The sequence below is a fragment of the Podarcis liolepis genome, assembly GCF_965112155.1.
Source record: "Podarcis liolepis genome assembly, chromosome: 8".
NCBI lineage: Eukaryota > Metazoa > Chordata > Lepidosauria > Squamata > Lacertidae > Podarcis > Podarcis liolepis.
The window spans coordinates 11,305,583-11,323,356 of record NC_139560.1 but is presented as its reverse complement, the minus strand read 5'-3'; the positions used below and the strand labels follow the sequence as shown (position 1 = coordinate 11,323,356).

At 44.8% G+C, this 17,774-nt stretch overlaps 1 protein-coding gene across 3 annotated transcripts in view; it reads right to left on the bottom strand.

Annotated features, from left to right (window-relative positions):
* OC90 (otoconin 90) overlaps nucleotides 1–17,774 on the bottom strand; it is a 31,567-nt gene that overhangs the window by 8,922 nt on the left and 4,871 nt on the right. For 2 of the 3 annotated variants that reach the window (XM_083516755.1, XM_083516756.1), the window contains exons 4-13: nucleotides 16,797–16,856; nucleotides 11,988–12,162; nucleotides 10,177–10,289; nucleotides 7,281–7,409; nucleotides 6,129–6,170; nucleotides 5,280–5,336; nucleotides 2,389–2,439; nucleotides 2,202–2,252; nucleotides 1,701–1,751; nucleotides 7–57 (exon numbers count right to left, since the gene is read on the bottom strand). In XM_083516755.1, coding sequence (XP_083372881.1) covers nucleotides 7–57; nucleotides 1,701–1,751; nucleotides 2,202–2,252; nucleotides 2,389–2,439; nucleotides 5,280–5,336; nucleotides 6,129–6,170; nucleotides 7,281–7,409; nucleotides 10,177–10,289; nucleotides 11,988–12,162; nucleotides 16,797–16,856 — 780 coding nt within the window. The remainder of the gene's footprint in view (nucleotides 1–6; nucleotides 58–1,700; nucleotides 1,752–2,201; nucleotides 2,253–2,388; nucleotides 2,440–5,279; nucleotides 5,337–6,128; nucleotides 6,171–7,280; nucleotides 7,410–10,176; nucleotides 10,290–11,987; nucleotides 12,163–16,796; nucleotides 16,857–17,774) is intronic. The other variant, XM_083516757.1, reaches the window with a different exon arrangement.

Genomic DNA, 17,774 nt, shown 5'->3' with positions numbered 1-17,774 from the left:
ACATACCTCCATCTCTGAGGGTTTCGAGGCCTCCACCGCTTTCCATGTCTGGATTAACTGTTTTGAAAGAAAAGCATCCAGTGTAGAAATAATACTTTGGTCAGAAAAGCCATTCATTCTCCTGTCCATATAAATTCAAGCAAATAACTACTGTACTTACAAAAGATTCACTACAAAGAGGTTTGTCCTCTATCCTTTATCCTGTATCTGGCCTCCTTATTTACTTCTTATAAACTGTTTCCTTTATGAATAATTATTAAGATTTTTCTAATTATAACTTAAATATCCATAAGGATAAAGGAAGTCTTTTATTTGGTTGTTTGTATTGTTGTGTGTTATGTTCACATGTTCAAGTTTAATGAGTATTGGGGGTGGAGGGTTTGTGTTACGTTGTAAATAGAAATTCCAATAAAAAATTAAAATTAAAATACAAAGAGGATTTGTGTGGCAAGTCCCCTCACCTCTGAAGGAAATTTCAGAGTGGGCCTTAGTGTGTTATTGACTGCTATCATGGACCCAAGTATTTGACGGAGCATTCACTGTGTCATGGACTTTGGTCTACCATGATCTATCAAGAACCTCTATCACTGACTTATTCTCATCAGCTCCACCACTTTTCCACTCTCCACATATGACCCATGAGTTACAAAATATAGGGAGATGTTGTTAGATTAAGGTTGCATAGTTGTTCCTTGGTTCCTTTTCTTCTGATAAATGGGGGACATGGGTGGCACTGTGGTCTAAACCACAGAGCCTAGGGCTTCCCGATCGAAAGGTTGGCGGTTCAAATCCCCACGACGGGGTGAGCTCCCGTTGCTCGGTCCCTGCTCCTGCCAACCTAGCAGTTCGAAAGCACGTCAAAGTGCAAGTAGATTAATAGGTACCGCTCCGGCGGGAAGGTAAACGGCGTTTCCGTGCGCTGCTCTGGTTCACCAGAAGCAGCTTAGTCATTCTGGCCACATGACCTGGAAGCTGTCTGCGGACAAACGCCAGCTTCCTTGGCCAGTAAAGCAAGATGTCATCCGTGACTGGATTTAACGGTCAGGGGTCCCTTTACACTTACCTATGTGATAGACTTTGCAAAACATTTAGCAGCAGCACTGTGGTGTAATGCAGAAGTAGAAAACTTGTGGCCCTCCAAATGTTGCTAGACCGCAGCTACCAAGATCCCTGACCATCGGGCATGCTGACTGGGGCTGATGGGAGTTGGAGTCCCAGCAACATGTAGTGGTCTGCTGGATACCCCATCCCTGATGTTAGTGTTTCGAGCAGGAGTAGCCAATGTGGTACCTTCCTAATGTTGCTGGAATACAACTCCATCATGTCCAACTATTGATTATAATGGATGGACTGGTGGGAGTTGGAGTTGAGGACATCACATGGGCTACCCCTGGGTCAGAGTGTTGGACTGGGCTTGAAGAGACCTAAGTTCAAATCCATCATTCAGCCATATGGCATTCACTGGGTAAATGTAACAAACTGGAATTTCTGTAAATAGGAGGAGGAGGAGGAGGAGGAGGAGGAGGAGGAGGAGGAGAAGGAGAAGGAGAAGAAGAAGAAGAAGAAGAAGAAGAAGAAGAAGAAGAAGAAGATGATTATGAATCAATGATGACTTTGTTTATGTGCTGTGCTGTCAGAAGAGGCTGGGGTTGAAGAGTGAGAAGACAGTGATGTTAACCTTTGAGATGTACAGTACTTACCACCTTCTTCTGGGTTTCTCAGCAAGAGGCCACTGGACTCAGGAGAAATGTCTGTCAAAGGAAAAACAAGAAAGTTCAAATTCTTTAGTTTATTCAGACCATTATAAATCAAAGATTTGGCAACTTCTATGGTGTATCTCTGGCTGAGCTGATGAAGGAGTTAATCCAGTGCAGTCAGAGATCCACTGGATCCTAACCTGCTCACCCTGGAAGAACTTGCTATAGGATTATTCCCAAAGTTAGTTATATCATAGAATTGTAGAATTGGGATCCAAAGGACCATCGATGGCAGATGGCTACCCAACCTCTGCTTAAAAACTTCAAATAAAGGGGATTGAAACATAATAGTTTTAATGATCAATTGATTTTATCTTTGTTTTTATGATGATGACTTTAAGAATATTATGGATTCAGCCATGTTTTATCTGTAAATTCATCTATATACCGCAGTTTATAAGTCTTCTAAACAAGTCTTCTAAAAGCCCTAAAGCCATCACACACCTCCTTCTCTGTGGGCTTCAAGGCCTCCATCACTCGTCGCATCTGAAGCAACTGTTTAAAAGAAAATAAACCAGAATGGGAGCGATTCTTGGTCAGGAAAAGCAAGCATGCTTTGGAAAAGCAACAGAAGAAATTAATCATATCAAGGAGACAAACGATAGCATCATGCCTGCGAATAACGACTTACGGTCTGCTCCAGAACTCAGTACAACCATCCCATCTGTGGTCTGTGGGATAACTGAAAGATACACAATATGGATATATGCCTATGAGAATCTGCAAGCTTCATCATCGCATCCCATAATCAGAATAACATCTGCTGTGCTATATTTTGCTTTCTGTCTGTGCAGAGAACTGTAAGGAGAAGAGACTGATCTTCTGCAAGAGGGGATAAACCACATATAGCCATATCTGAAAAACTAGGCCCAAATCCTCCCCCAAGGTAAGTCATGATATAATAAGATTTGAGGGGGTGTGTGTCTTGTGAGCCATTCAGTTGAACCCCCTTCAAGATACAGGACATCCAGAGATCTAGAGCATCAGTTGGCTGCCCAACCCCTGCTTGAAGACCTCCATCAAATATCAGCCCACCTAACGGACTAACTAGTTCCATTGTCAATCTGCCCTTAAAGGGACCCCTGACCATTAGGTCCAGTCGTGGCAGACTCTGGGGTTGCGGCGCTCATCTCGCTTTACTGGCCAAGAGAGCCGGCGTACAGCTTCCGTGTCATGTAGCCAGCATAACTAAGCCGATTCTGGTGAACCAGAGCAGCACACGGAAATGCTGTTTACCTTACCGCTGGAGCGATACCTTTTTATCTACTTGCACTTTGACATGCTTTTAAACTGCTAGGTTGGCAGGAGCTGGGACTGAGCAATGGGAGCTCACCCCATCACGGGGATTCAAACTGCTGACCTTCTGATCAGCAAGTCCTAGGCTCTGTGGTTTAACCCACAGCGCCACCCGCGTCCCTAATCTGCCCTTAGTAATAATAATATTAGTATTTATATCCCGTCATATGGCTGGGTTCCCCCAGCACTTGATGTCAAGACGTTTCTGCTAATGTTCAGCAGCAATTTACCCTCTTGTAACTTAATCCCATTTGATCTGTTCCTGCTCTCTGGGGCAGCAGAGAATATGCCTTCGTTGTCTTCTACCTGGCAGATCTTCAGGTATTTGAAAAGTACTATCATGCCCCCTACGCCTTGCTCATCTTTTCTACAGGAAAAATAGACCTATTTCCTCGAAGCTTTGCTCAAGAGGACTTGTTGAACACCCCACTGGCTATTGTTATTGCCATCTTGTGATCCGGTTCCAGTTTGTCTCTTCAGTTTCCCCGAAGAGGCTAACCTGAGCAGCAGAGGTTGGTCCATTAGAACAGATGAAGCACTATGCGGAATTGGCGAAATTGACACACAAACTACCAGTACGTGATAAGGACAACTGTGACTTTAAAGAAGATGGTAACCTTTCACAAAGTACTTAAAGAAACAACAAAATGAACTGGACTCCTTGGCAGGTTTTGAGTAAACATACACAAACTTTTTACTGGTAATATATAGATATTATCCTGAGGCTCCAAGACTTTGGCCACCTCATGAGAAGAGAAGACTCCCTGGAAAAGACCCTGATATTGGGAAAGATGGAGGGCACAAGGAAAAGGGGACGACAGAGGACGAGATGGTTGGACAGTGTTCTCGAAGCTACCAGCATGAGTTTGACCAAACTGTGGGAGGAAGTGGAAGACAGGAGTGCCTGGCGTGCTCTGGTCCATGGGGTCATGAAGAGTCGGACACGACTAAACGACTAAACAACAACAACAAAGATATTATCTATCTATAAATTAAGGATCTTTACAATTTTATAATATGCAGAGAATAACATGTGCTGAAAAACCAGAGAGAGGAGCTGAGGGAAGTCTGGGAGTGGGGTGGAAGGGTGGGTTTTTATTTTTGGGGGGAGGGGGAGGGAAAAATGGGGGGGAATGAGGGTGATGTATTTTTGATAAATTGTTATGTTGAAATTCCTAATAAATATATATATATATTTAAAAAACATATGAAGTACTGCCCCATAGACCTCTGCTGGCCCTTAGTTGGCCCCCACCTGCTTGCCTTCTTACAGCTTGCCAGCTTCCTTCCCACTAGTGTTCTCTCTCATAGGACTCGGCAAGGAGGAGGATGGAGACAATCAGAGCCGGATTTAAGTGTGATGGGGCCCTAAGCTACTGAAGGTAACGGAGCCTTTATATGTCCAGCTGTCAGCAACGAATTGTCGCTGCTTTTTTATATTGTATATTTGCTAAATGGCATGGGTAGTTTGAAAGCACTTCAAAGTGCAAGTAGATAAATAGGTACCACTCCGGCAGGAAGATAAATGGTGTTTCCATGCGCTGCTCTGGTTCGCCAGAAGCAGCTTAGTCATGCTGGCCACATGACACACAAGCTGTACGCCAGCTCCCTCTGCCAATAAAGCGAGATGAGTGCCGCAACCCCAGAGTCGGCCACGACTGGACCTAATGGTCAGGGTTCCCTTTACCTTTACCTTAGGCATACTAAAGCCCGGGGGCCGGATCTGGCCCAATCGCCTTCTAAATCCGGCCCGCGGACGGTCCAGGAATCAGCGTGTTCTTACATGAGTAGAATGTGTCCTTTTATATAAAATGCATCTCTGGGTTATTTGTAGGGCATAGGAATTTGTTCATTCCCCCCCCCCCCTTCAAAACATAGTCCACCCCCCACTAGGTCTGAGGGACAGTGGACCGGCCCCCCGCTGCAAAAGTTTGCTGACCCCTGTTAATTTATGGTCTTATTTGTATCTAAAGCCATTTGCGCATAATTGTGGAACTGAAATACAATTCAGAAGTATATTACAGTAGTACCTCGGGTTCCAGATGCTTCAGGTTCCAGACGCTTCAGGTTACAGACTCCGCTAACCCAGAAATAGTACCTCGGGTTAAGAACTTTGCTTCAGGATGAGAACATAAATTGTGCTTTGGTGGCGTGGTGGAAGCGGGAGGCCCCATTAGGTTCGGTTTTAATCCCAGCTAAACTAAGTAAGAACACTGGCAAACCTACCCTCTGCAACAGATGTATCTGTCAGCTGAGTATCTTCAGCCCTGTGGTTCTGAAACTCTATGGAAAGAAAGAAAAAATAGCTTCTTACTGGAAGGGATGAACATATTTGCATAGTCTCCATCTGGGCCTATTCACCTGGGGGAGTCAGGTTTTTTTTTTTAATATATATTTTATTCAGGATTTTCTTGTTTTACAAAAGTGTAGTGCCTCGTATTTTTTTTTCATGTAACATTTTTACAAATCCGTTTCATTTGTTGAGGCATTAGGGGGAGAAGAAAAGAAAAAAGAAAAAAGAAAGGGGGGTGGAGAGAGGGAAGATGGATAGGGGTGGGGTCGGGTGGCGGTGTTTCTATTATGTTTAATGTATGTAGAGTTTGGTGTCAGTGTTGCTTGTGTTGTTCACTTGTGTTCCTTTGGTGGTGAGAGAGGTTGGGGTTAGCCTAGGGTGTGATTGTTTGTTTGTGATTGGCTGTGGTGATCTTTGTTTTTGTGTGTGAGTGAGGTGGGTGGGTGTTTTGGATCAGGTTAGCCATATTGATTTGTATGCTGTTGGTGGATTATTGTCACTGTCCTGTTGGGCTGTGTATGTGATAAGGGGGAGCCATACCGAGGTGAAGGCGTCTTCTTCTGTTTGTCCCCCTGTCAGTTTCAGTTTATTGGTTAATTTTCCTTGTAAGGCTGTTTCCCATACTATTTGGTACCATTGGTCCATGCTTACTCCTGACAGGTCTCTCCAGTGTCTGGTTATGGTGTTTCTGGCTGCTGAGAGCAGGTCTGTTACCTGTCGCTTGTAGACTCCTGCCTCACTTTGGGCTCTGGGATAAACAGTGAAGGATACACATAGCATACCTGCAGCATGAAGCGTCGTCTGACTTCTCTCGCTGACTGTTTCTGTAAAGAAGAGGGAGCAGGTGTTCCATGATTCATTTTCGTAAAAAATAGAAATAAAAAAATGTCCAGGCATATGAAAAATGGACAGTGCGCCTGCTAAAGAGGAAAGGAGGGATGAAAAGGAAGGGGTGAACAGCTCTTCTCAATGCATGAAGTACGTACAGAAATTTGTTCTGCTTTTTAAACTTGATTGACAATCCAGTCCAGAGCCCCACATATATCCTGACACACTTACAAAGTACATGTACTAGAGATGGAGTCTGCTGTTCTGCATCTATTTGTCTTTTGATTGTATTATCGTAGCTCAAACCTGTCTGTTGCAGTTTGCATTTCATTGAACTTATAGGAGCTCTGCCCAATTTGGTGGCTTGCAGAAACAACTTTATTGTTTTCTATCCTCCTGTTGGGACACGGGTGGCGCTGTGGGTTAAGCCACAGAGCCTAGGACTTGCCGATCAGAAGGTCGGCGGTTCGAATCCCTGCAACAGGGTGAGCGCCCATTGCTCGGTCTCTGCTCCTGCCAACCTAGCAGTTCTAAAGCACGTCAAAGTGCAAGTAGATAAATAGGTACCGCTCCAGCGGAAAGGTAAACGGCGTTTCTGTGCGCTGCTCTGGTTCACCAGAAGCGGCTTAGTCATGCTGGCCACATGAGCTGTGCCCAGCTCCCTCAACCAAGAAAGCGAGATGAGCGCCGCAACCCCAGAGTCGGCCACGACTGGAGCTAATGGTCAGGGGTCCCTTTACCTTTATCCTCCTGACAGTACTGCAAGCATTCATCGGTGTTGTGGACAGTAACACAGAAGATTGGGCATGAGAGGCAAACCGGTCTTCTTTGGCATGCTTGTCCATCTCTAGCAAGATCTTCTCACTGATGAACCTTTGATAAGCCTAATTCCCTGGAAAGCAGGCTTAAAACCATTGGCTTGTACTTTTCACTCACTGAGACCTAGACCCAGACACACAAAGCTTTCGCTGCCGTGTGACATAATAGCCAGTAGCAACAAATTAACTTTGCAAGAATACAGTTCATTAAAATTCAATTCAGGGAACAGGGACGTCTACAGACCACCGAGGAAACAAGATCTCAGAGTTTCTCTTTTATATTCTCACCTGTAACCAGAGAGGGACAGAGTGAAATATCCATGCTGTTCAAGGAAGAGTTAATGTGGGAATGCAGAAAGCATTCAATAGCTGCCTTGTCACAGTTGCAGAGAAGGCGTTCACAGGCATCGTCAGACTCTGGAGACGAAAGAAAACCGAAATTGAGGGGGGTTGGAGAGATCAACATACAAAGTACTATTGAGGTATCTGTTTCCACAATCTGCCTTCTCTCTATAAGGTTTTGACCTGGAGAAGTGCATTTCGTTTTGTAGCTGAGAGTGTATATTGTGCCTCCCACACTATTCAACCAGCATGGAACGAGTTCAAGACTGAGAACAGTTCACAGTGAGAGATGGTTCTAATACACTGGAAAACTCATGCTGATATGAAATTCTTTTCTTTCCAATTACTGATTTGGACAGGACTCTCTTCAGGAAACAATACATGCAAAAATCAGCTGCACCTCTGAAAATATTATAATCTGCCAGTAGATAAAACCAAAATGCCACCTGGAAATGGAATAAGCATTTTTTTAAAAAAAAAAAAAAAAGAAGAAGAAGAAGAATCTGAATCTAAACTAAAAACATGTAGTATAGTGAAAACCCCAATAGGAATACACATTCACAGGAATACAATCATTCACATAGGACCACAGGGATTTGATGCGATCACATAGGAAGGGCATGCAAAAAGATTATCCCAAATGCAGTCATGTGCTGAAAGCTCACAAGAACTGGGGGGGGGGGAGTGTTTTACCCAAATCCCCCAATGTTGTGCAATTTGACCACAGCAGCTTACCACATTCAGTGCATGTTAGAAGGAAGCCTCCATGAACAATGATGCAAAGCATAGGACTCTTCCATGCATAAGAGAATGACGGGCCAATGATTGTGCAGAGACCTAAGTACACCATTGTGCAAATTAATTGGAACAAAGCTTGTTTTCTATGCCACATCAATCAGTCTGTCAAGCACCCATAAAAGAAGATGTTTTAGGGATGCTTCAGTTATTAGAAGAAGAAGAAGAGTTTGGATTTGATATCCCGCCTTTCACTCGCCTTCAGGAGTCTCAAAGCGGCTCACATTCTCCTTTCCCTTCCTCCCCCACAACAAACACTCTGTGAGGTGAGTGGGGCTGAGAGACTTCAAAGAAGTGTGACTGGCCCAAGGTCACCCAGCAGCTGTATGTGGAGGAGCGGGGAATCGAACCCAGTTCACCAGATTACGAGACTCCCGCTCTTAACCACTACACCACACTGGCTCTCAAAAGCCTGCAGCCAATAGAAGGAAAAATGCGCTCGCCACAATATATTGAGGTTCTACAAAAGAGAATTATTCCAGAGCTGGAAAAGAGGTATCCTGGCGGTACTGGGATATTGCAGCAGGACATAGCCCCCTGTCACACATTGAAAGTGGTGATGAAATTCATGACAGAGCAGCAAATACAGGTACTTGATTGGCCAGGGAATTCCCAGGACGTAAATCCCATTGAGAATTTATGGGCTATATGCAAAAGTCACCTCCGTGCCAGCTGTTAGGATCATCCTACTCGTGTGTCGGACCCTGGCAGAGACACATGCCCAACTGGCATGTTCTCTCCCTCCTGGTCGATCGTTCAAGAGCTACAAAAGCTTTCTCCAGCCTGAACATCACAGCAACTGATACCAAAAAGCATCAGCACACTTACGATCCTGCAGAGTATTTGCAATTTGTGTAACAGAACTCAGTAGCACAGCATTTTTGGCTAATCTACTTTATTTACATATACAGTGGTACCTCTGGTTGTGAACGGGATCTGTTCCGGAACCCCGTTCGCAACCTGAAAGAAACGCAACCTGCATCTGCGCATCTGCGCACGAGTGGGTCACAATTCACTGCTTCTGTGCATGTGCGTGACATCATTTTGCGTTTCTGTGCATGCACGAGTGGCGAAACCCGGAAGTAACCCTTTCCAGTACTTCCGGGTTGCCGCGGGATTCAACCTGAAAAAATGTATCATGAAGCAAACATAACAAGAGGTTCCAGTTACAGATAGGTAGCCGTGTTGGTCTGCCATAGTCAAAATTTAAAAATTCCTTCCAGTAGCACCTTAAAGACCAACTAAGTTAGTTCTTGGTATGAGCTTTCGTGTGCATGCACACTTCTTCAGATACACTGAAACAGAAGTTGCCAGATCCTTCTATATAGTGAGAAGGTGGGGAGGGGTATTACTCAGAAGGGTGGTGGGAATGGTAGATTGGCAGGTAGCTGAGATGAGCCTGTTGATGACTCTTAACGACTGTTAAGTCTGGTTGTAGTATTCTGTTTCAGTGTATCTGAAGAAGTGTGCATGCACACGAAAGCTCATACCAAGAACTAACTTAGTTGGTCTTTAAGGTGCTACTGGAAGGATTTTTTTTATTATAACAAGAGGTATGACTGTAATACACTCGGAGCATTCTGACTTAACTCCTTCCTCTTTCTCGTCAGACAGCAAAGAGAGAAAGAAACAAAGGACAATAGTCCTACATTCTGGAACACAGTACAGTGGTGCCTCTGGATGCGAATGGGATCCATTCTGGAGCTAATAATGTGGCTAATAATAATAATTAGAAATAATATTCCAGGACAAATACTTTGGCAGTCTCACTCACCATTGAACCAGTGGGTTTGGACTAGATGTGATTTTGGCTTTAGGGGCAATCCCCAAAATATAGCCGCTGTGTAAGTTGCAGGCTTACTGTAGTGTTGAACAGTTCTTAGAATTTGCCTGGCACTGTTCATAACATTTAGCCCACCAGACAAAAAACAAGCCAGAATAGGTGTGTCTTAGAGGCCTATTCATCTGAAGGCAAAGGAACCTTGGGAGAGGAGGGGGAACGGGGACGAAGCATTCATAGCATTTATTACAAAGCCCTCAATCTTACCGCAGGTGATGTTTTTGGTGAGGCAGCTGACATCCGTCGAAATCTTTGCCGGGTCCCACACACATTCTTCTTCTGTTGCTTCTTCGTAACACTTGCGGTGCTCAAAACAGCAGCTTGTTTGGCATGCAGGTGTTGGGGGTGTAACAATCAAATAATTAATATAAGGCTATTCAGAATGTGATTCTTGGCTTAGCCACTTAATCTGTTTAGTTTGCATTTTAATACCTAATTTTCACTTCCCGAAAAAAGACGTGAACTGTAACACTTCAGCATTCACACTTATCTGAATTCCGTGGTGCGACTCTCTAGTCACCCCTCCCCCCAAAAGTGCACTAAAACACTAATTTTATTTATTTATTTTGAACATTCTTATTACATTCATGTCCCACCTTTCCTCAAACGATCTCAAGGTGGCACATACGGTTCTCCGCTCCCCCATTTTGTCCTAATAAAACAACCCTGTGAGGTGGGCCAGCTCAAGGGACTGTGACTAGCCCAAGGTAACTCAGTGAGTTTCATGGGTGGGAGGGAATTTGAACCTTGGTCTTGAGGGACCTAGTCCTACCAGGTGCCCAATCCACTTCATGGGCTGCTAGGGTAAAGTGTGCCTATAGATCTATAGCCCAGAAAGCATTTCAGCCCAAATTCGTGTTAGGATTTTTATCTATCCGAGCTGCTCCAGTGAGTGGTACTGTGATTGTATACATCACGTGAGTGTCTCAGAGAGCGTGAGAAAGGAAGTCTGTATTATCTCTTTCTTCTGAGTACTGAGTTTCACTTCTGTGTGTGTCGCAGTTCTGCACCGGTGTTCAGAGAGCACAGAAATACTGACGGAGTCTCTGTATATAGACTGTAAATAAAGTAGTTTAGAACTACAATTGAGTCTTTCTTCTGCTATGATATGCCGGAAGACTGGTGTGGTCTTTTTAGGAGAGATGGGTTGCCTATCACTGGTCTCTCTGGAATGAAGGAGATTTATAGCCAGAGAGGACCACCAGAGAGACGCTCTGAAGACTTGGGAAGTTGGCAGCCTTCCCGGGCGTTTTTCCAACAATTTGGACTTCTGTTGGTTATCAAAGGTTATCCACCCTAGATTTAAGGTGACATGTGAACCAGGTTATAATGCATGGCAGCCTCTTGTTTTTACAGTTCCAGGCAGTCAACAAAGTCAGAATTAATGTTCCTGGATGCGGGTGGCGCTGTGGGTTAAACCACAGAGCCTAGAGCTTGCCGATCAGAAGGTCAGCGGTTCGAATCCCCGCGACGGGGTGAGCTCCCTTTGTTTGGTCCCTGCTCCTGCCAACCTAGCAGTTCAAAGCACATCAAAGTGCAAGTAGATAAATAGGTACCGTTCCTGTGGGAAGGTAAATGGCGTTTCCGTGAGCTGCTCTGGTTCACCAGAAGTGGCTTAAGTCATGCTGGCCACATGACCTGGAAGCTGTACGCCGGCTCCCTCGGCCAATAAAGCGAGATGAGCGCCGCAACCCCAGAGTCGTCCGCGACTGGACCTAATAGTCAGGGGTCCCTTTACCTTTATCGTACTAGACAGTCTCCCTCAAGAGGTGGTGGACTCTCATTCCTTGGAGATTTTTAAGCAGAGGTTGGGTGGCCATCTGTCCTGGATGCTTTAGCTGAGATTCCTGCATTGCAGGGGGTTGGACTACATGACCCTCGGGGTCCCTTCAAACTCTATGATTCTATGACTCTGTAGTCTTACAGGCCGTTGTTACAGCAAGCAACCAGACACGGACAGGCGTCCCTCACAAAACCTCTGCAAAATGGGAATGTAATCATGAATATTCCAGACTCACCCATCAAACTCATCTGCGGGGAGACCCTCCATTTCAAATCGGCAGGTGCAGCCGTAGTCTTCGAAATCTCTCGGGCAAATGTCGGTCACACACCTCATTTTGCTCACAAAGTTGAGCAGCGCAGGGAAGCTGGTAAAGATGGACTGGAGCCAGGTGAACTGAGAACCCAAACAGTCTGCAGGGACAACCATAATGTGAATTCAGAGTCTGAAGGTTGTTTGTAGTGAGTCAACCGGGCTCATCTCATAAATTGTTATTTTGGAGGCTTTCCAGAGAATCCTCAGAAACACACACACACACACCTCAAGGAGAACACCCTTTGGAGAAAAGGTTGTAGCTCAGTGGTAGAGCATCTGCTGGGAGACAGCGCTGCCTGAAACCCTGGAGAGCTACCACCAATTGGTATAGACAGCACAAAGCTAGACGAACCAGTGGTCTGATTCTGTATAGTGCAGATTCCTATGTTCTCCTGACCCCCATGCCAGTTCCCCAAGTAACCATTGTAAAGTAGGGAGAGTGATGTGAGAGCTCTTATGGCCTGCATGGTCCCAAGCATATTGAGGGGCACATTTCCTGCTGGGATGCATGGGGGTTTGCAGTTTCCCGGTGCCTCCTAACTGAGTAACTTCAATCATGCCGATTCAGTGAATTGGACAGGGAGGCAGAGGAAACTCTAAATCCCATGCCTCCCAACAGAAAATGATACTCCTCAACCCTAATGATCAGACTTATACAGACTCATTTATTCCCAGCAGGTCCTCTCCAGCATGAATTCTCTCCAAGTTTGTTTGGGAAAGTGGGAGACTGGCAAGTGAGTGGCATTGCTTCAGTAGCCAAAGCTCTTTCACCCATACAGAAGAGGGAGATATCAGAATGCTTGGGGGGGGGGAGTAGGAAAAAAAACCTTTAGAAAAAAATCTCTTAAGGGTGAGGGATAAAAACAGCCCAATGAGGATGGAAAGGGGTCAGTGGGCATGGAATGCTGACTGTTGTGTGGCCAAGTAGGAAATAATAATAATAATAATTTATTATTTTTACCCCGCCCATCTGGCTGAGTTTCCCCAGCCACTCTGGGAGGCTCCCAATCAAGTGTTAAAAACAATACAGCATTAAATACTAAAAACTTCCCTAAACAGGGCTGCCTTCAGATGTCTTTTACAGATAAGATAGCTGCTTATTTCCTTCACATCTGATGGGGGGGGCATTCCACAGGGCGGGCGCCACTACCGAGAAGGCCCTCTGTCTGGTTTTCTGTAATCTCACTTCTCACAATGAGGGAACCGCCAGAAGGCCCTCGGCGCTGGATCTCAGTGTCCAGGCTGAACGATGGGGGTGGAGATGCTCCTTCAGGTATACAGGACCAAGGGGTGAGGGAATGGAAGACTGGAATTCTGAAACGCAGCCTGTCACGCTGCAGCAGTTCTCTTCCTGATACACAGCACCACTTTTTTTGTTCTGGATTATGCACATAGGCCCCCTTCATGGATCACTGCCTTGCTGCGGCAAAGGTGCTTGAATAACTCAGAGAAGCTATGAGCTATGCCGTGCAGGGCTACCCAAAATGGACAAGTCATAGTGGAGAGTTTTGACCAAACGTGATCCACCTGGAGCAGGAACCGGCAAGCCACTCCAGTATCCCTGCCAAGAAAACTCCATGGACAAAGACAACAGGCATATAAAAGTTACGACGCTGGAAGATGAGCCCCTCAGGTCGGAAGGCGTCCAACATGCTACTGAGGAAGAGCAGAGGACAAGTACAAGTAGATTCAGAGCTGATGAAGCGGCTGGGCCAAAGCCGAAAGGACACTTAGTTGCAGATATGCCTGGAAGCGAAAGGAAAGTCCAATGCTGTAAAGAAAAATATTGCATAGGAACCTGGAATGTAAGAACCATGAACCTGGGTAAGTTGGATGTGGTCAAAAATGAGGTGGCAAGAATAAATATTGACATCCTGGGCATCAGTGAACTAAAATGAACGGGAATGGGCGAATTCAGTTCGGATGACCATCACATCTACTACTGTGGGCAAGAATACCGTAAAAGGAATGGAGTGGCCCTCATAGTCAACAAAAGAGTGACAAAAGCTGTACTGGGATGCAATCTCAAAAATGATAGAATGATCTCGATATGAAACCAAGGCAGACCTTTTAACATCACAGTAATCCAAGTTTATGCACCAACCACTGGTGCTGAAGAAACTGAAATTGACCATTTCTATGAAGACTTACAACACCTTATAGAAATGACACCAAAGAAGGATGTTCTTCTCATTATAGGGGATTGAAATGCTAAAGTAGGGAGTCAAGAGATAAAAGGAACAACTGGCAAGTTTGGCCTTGGAGTTCAAAATGAAGCAGGGCAAAGGCTAATAGAGTTCTGCCAAGAGAACAAGCTGGTCATCACAAACACTCTTTTCCAACAACACAAGAGACGACTCTACACATGGACATCACCAGATGGGCAGCATCGAAATCAGATTGATTATATTCTCTGCAGCCAAAGATGGAGAAGCTCTATACAGTCAGCAAAAACAAGACCTGGAGCTGACTGTGGCTCAGATCATCAGCTTCTTATAGCAAAATTCAAGCTTAAACTGAAGAAAGTAGGAAAAACCACTGGGCCGGCAAGATACAATCTAAGTCAAATCCCTTATGAATACACAATGGAAGTGAGGAACAGGTTTAAGGATTTAGATTTGGTGGACAGAGTGCCTGAAGAACTATGGATGGAGGCTCGTAACATTATACAAGAGGCAGCAACTAAAACCATCCCAATGAAAAGGAAATGCAAGAAAGCAAAGTGGCTGTCCAACGAGGCCTTACAAATAGTGGGGGAGAGAAGGCAAGCAAAATGCGAGGGAGATAGTGAAAGATACAGGAAATTGAATGCAGATTTCCAAAGAATAGCAAGGAGAGACAAGAAGGCCTTCTTAAACGAGCAATGCAAAGAAATAGAGGAAAACTATAGAATGGGAAGAACCAGAGATCAGTTCAAGAAAATTGGAGATATGAAAGGAACATTTCGTACAAAGATTACCATAATAAAATACAAAAGTGGAAAGGACCTAACAGAAGCAGAAGACATCAAGAAGAGGTGGCAAGAATACACAGAGGAACTATACCAGAAAGAAATGGATGTCTCGTATACTCCAGGTAGTGTGGTTGCTGACCTTGAGCCAGACATCCTGGAGAGTAAAGTCAAATGGGCCTTAGGAAGCATTGCTAATAACAAGGCCAGTGGAAGTGATGATATTCCAGCTGAACTATTTAAAATTTTAAAAGATGATGCTGTCAAGGTGCTACACTCAATATGCCAGCAATTTTGGAAAACTCAGCAGTGGCCAAAGGATTGGAGAAGATCAGTCTACATCCCAATCCCAAAGAAGGGAAGTGCCAAAGAATGCTCCAACTACCGCACAATTGCACTCATTTCACACACTAGCAAGATTATGCTTAAGCAGTATGTGGACCGAGAACTCCCAGAAGTGCAAGCTGGATTTAGAAGAGGTAGAGGAACCAGAGACCAAATTGCAAACATGCGCTGGATTATGGAGAAAGCTAGAGAGTTCCAGAAAGACATCTACTTCTGCTTCATTGACTATGCAAAAGCCTTTGACTGTGTCGACCACAGAAAACTATGGCAAGTTCTTAACGAAATGGGAGTGCCTGATCACCTCACCTGTCTCCTGAGAAATCTCTATGTGGGACAAGAAGCTGCAGTTAGAACTGGATATGGAACAACTGATTGGTTCAAAATTGGGAAAGGAGTACGGCAAGGCTGTATATTGTCCCCCTGCTTATTTAACTTATATGCAGAATTCATCTTGCGAAAGGCTGGGCTGGATGAATCCCAAGCCGGAATTAAGATCGCCGGAAGAAATATCAACAACCTCAGATATGCAGATGACACAACCTTGATGGCAGAAAGTGAGGAGGAATTAAAGAACCTTTTAATGAGGGTGAAAAAGGAGAGCGCAAAATATGGTCTGAAGCTCAACATAAAAAAAACGAAGATCATGGCCACTGGTCCCATCACCTCCTGGCAAATAGAAGGGGAAGAAATGGAGGCAGTGAGAGATTTTACTTTATTGGGCTCCATGATCACTGCAGATGGTGACAGCAGCCACAAAATTAAAAGACGCCTGGTTCTTCGGAGAAAGGCGATGGCAAACCTAGACAGCATCTTAAAAAGCAGAGACATCACCTTGCCAACAAAGGTCCGTATAGTTAAAGCTATGGTTTTCCCAGTAGTGATGTATGGAAGTGAAAGCTGGACCATAAAGAAGGCTGATCACTGAAGAATTGATGCTTTTGAATTATGGTGCTGGAGGAGACTCTTGAGAGTCCCATGGACTGCAAGAAGATCAAACGTATCCATTCTTAAGGAAATCAGCCCTGAGTGCTCCCTGGAAGGACAGATCGTCAAACTGAGGCTCCAATACTTTGGCCACCTCATGAGAAGAGAAGATTCCCTGGAAAAGACCCTGATGCTGGGAAAGATGGAGGACACAAGGAGAAGGGGATGACAGAGGACGAGATGGTTGGACAGTGTTCTCGAAGCTACAACATGAGTCTGACCAAACTGCGGGAGGTAGTGGAAGATAGGAATGCCTGGAGTGCTCTGGTCCATGGGGTCACGAAGAGTCGGACACGACTAAACGACTAAACAACAACATGCACATAGGCACATTCAGATATGTCCACAATTCAAAGTCATGCACACAAACAAACGTGCAGATATTTAAGTGTCAGGAAGTGTTCTCCCTTTAAAACGAGCCTAATTTTTTAAAAAAGAACGATGTTCACTTACCAAAGAACAACGCAACACCTTCCACGTTTGCAAAGACCCCGTTGAAGAATGTAATGTTATCTGAATGTAAATAGTTTTAAAATGTTAAAGGTTATACATGCCCACCTCTCATCTATTTCATTTCATCTACAAACTAAATTGTGGGATAATCACAAAAAATGAACCGTTTTCCAACATTCTGTCCCACTCTCCCAGTATTCTGTCACACTTTATAGTGACCAACAAACCCAACCAAAGGCAGCGAGGCTGTACAGTTAGAAACTGGTCTTGGCTCTGGGTGGGACCGCCACAGGAAGGAAATTCAGAAAATATTTAAAATGACAAAGCCAGCTAACATATGATGGACTTCTGGGAAACCTCTGCCACCCAACCCCTACTCAGGCTATGATTATTGTTCATTATTCCTCGCTACAGGTAATATTCTCATCTGTAGTGTGGATATGCAACACAGCTGCAGCTCCAGTCGATGGGTTTAGCAGCCACCATTTGGGAATGATGCATTTTTTGCAGCTGATCTGAAAAGCGTCAGAGCCCATAGCATTGTTCATTGGACCCTCCTAGCTGATCTAGAATCAATTGGCACAGGCAGAAGAATCACAACATATGTCTTTTTCTAGACTGTCCACTCCGCCAGTGTGGGGATCTTGTCATGAAACATAAGCTCCCTGCATGCAGAAACCAAGAGTGTCAGGGAGAAGGCTACCCTGGATAACATAGGCATTTGATTCCCTCTACTGCAATATGAAACAGTGCACTTCAGCAAGAGCTAAGTCTGCATAAAATAGTAAAGGTAAAGGACCCCTGACAGTTAAGTCAGGTCACAGATGATTCTGGGGTTGTGGCTCTCATCTCGCTTTACTGGCTGAGGGAGCCGACGTTTGTCCACAGACAGTTTTTCCGGGTCATGTGGCCAGCATGACTAAGCCACTTCTGGAGAAACCAGAGCAGCGCATGGAAACGCCGTTTACCCTCCCGCCG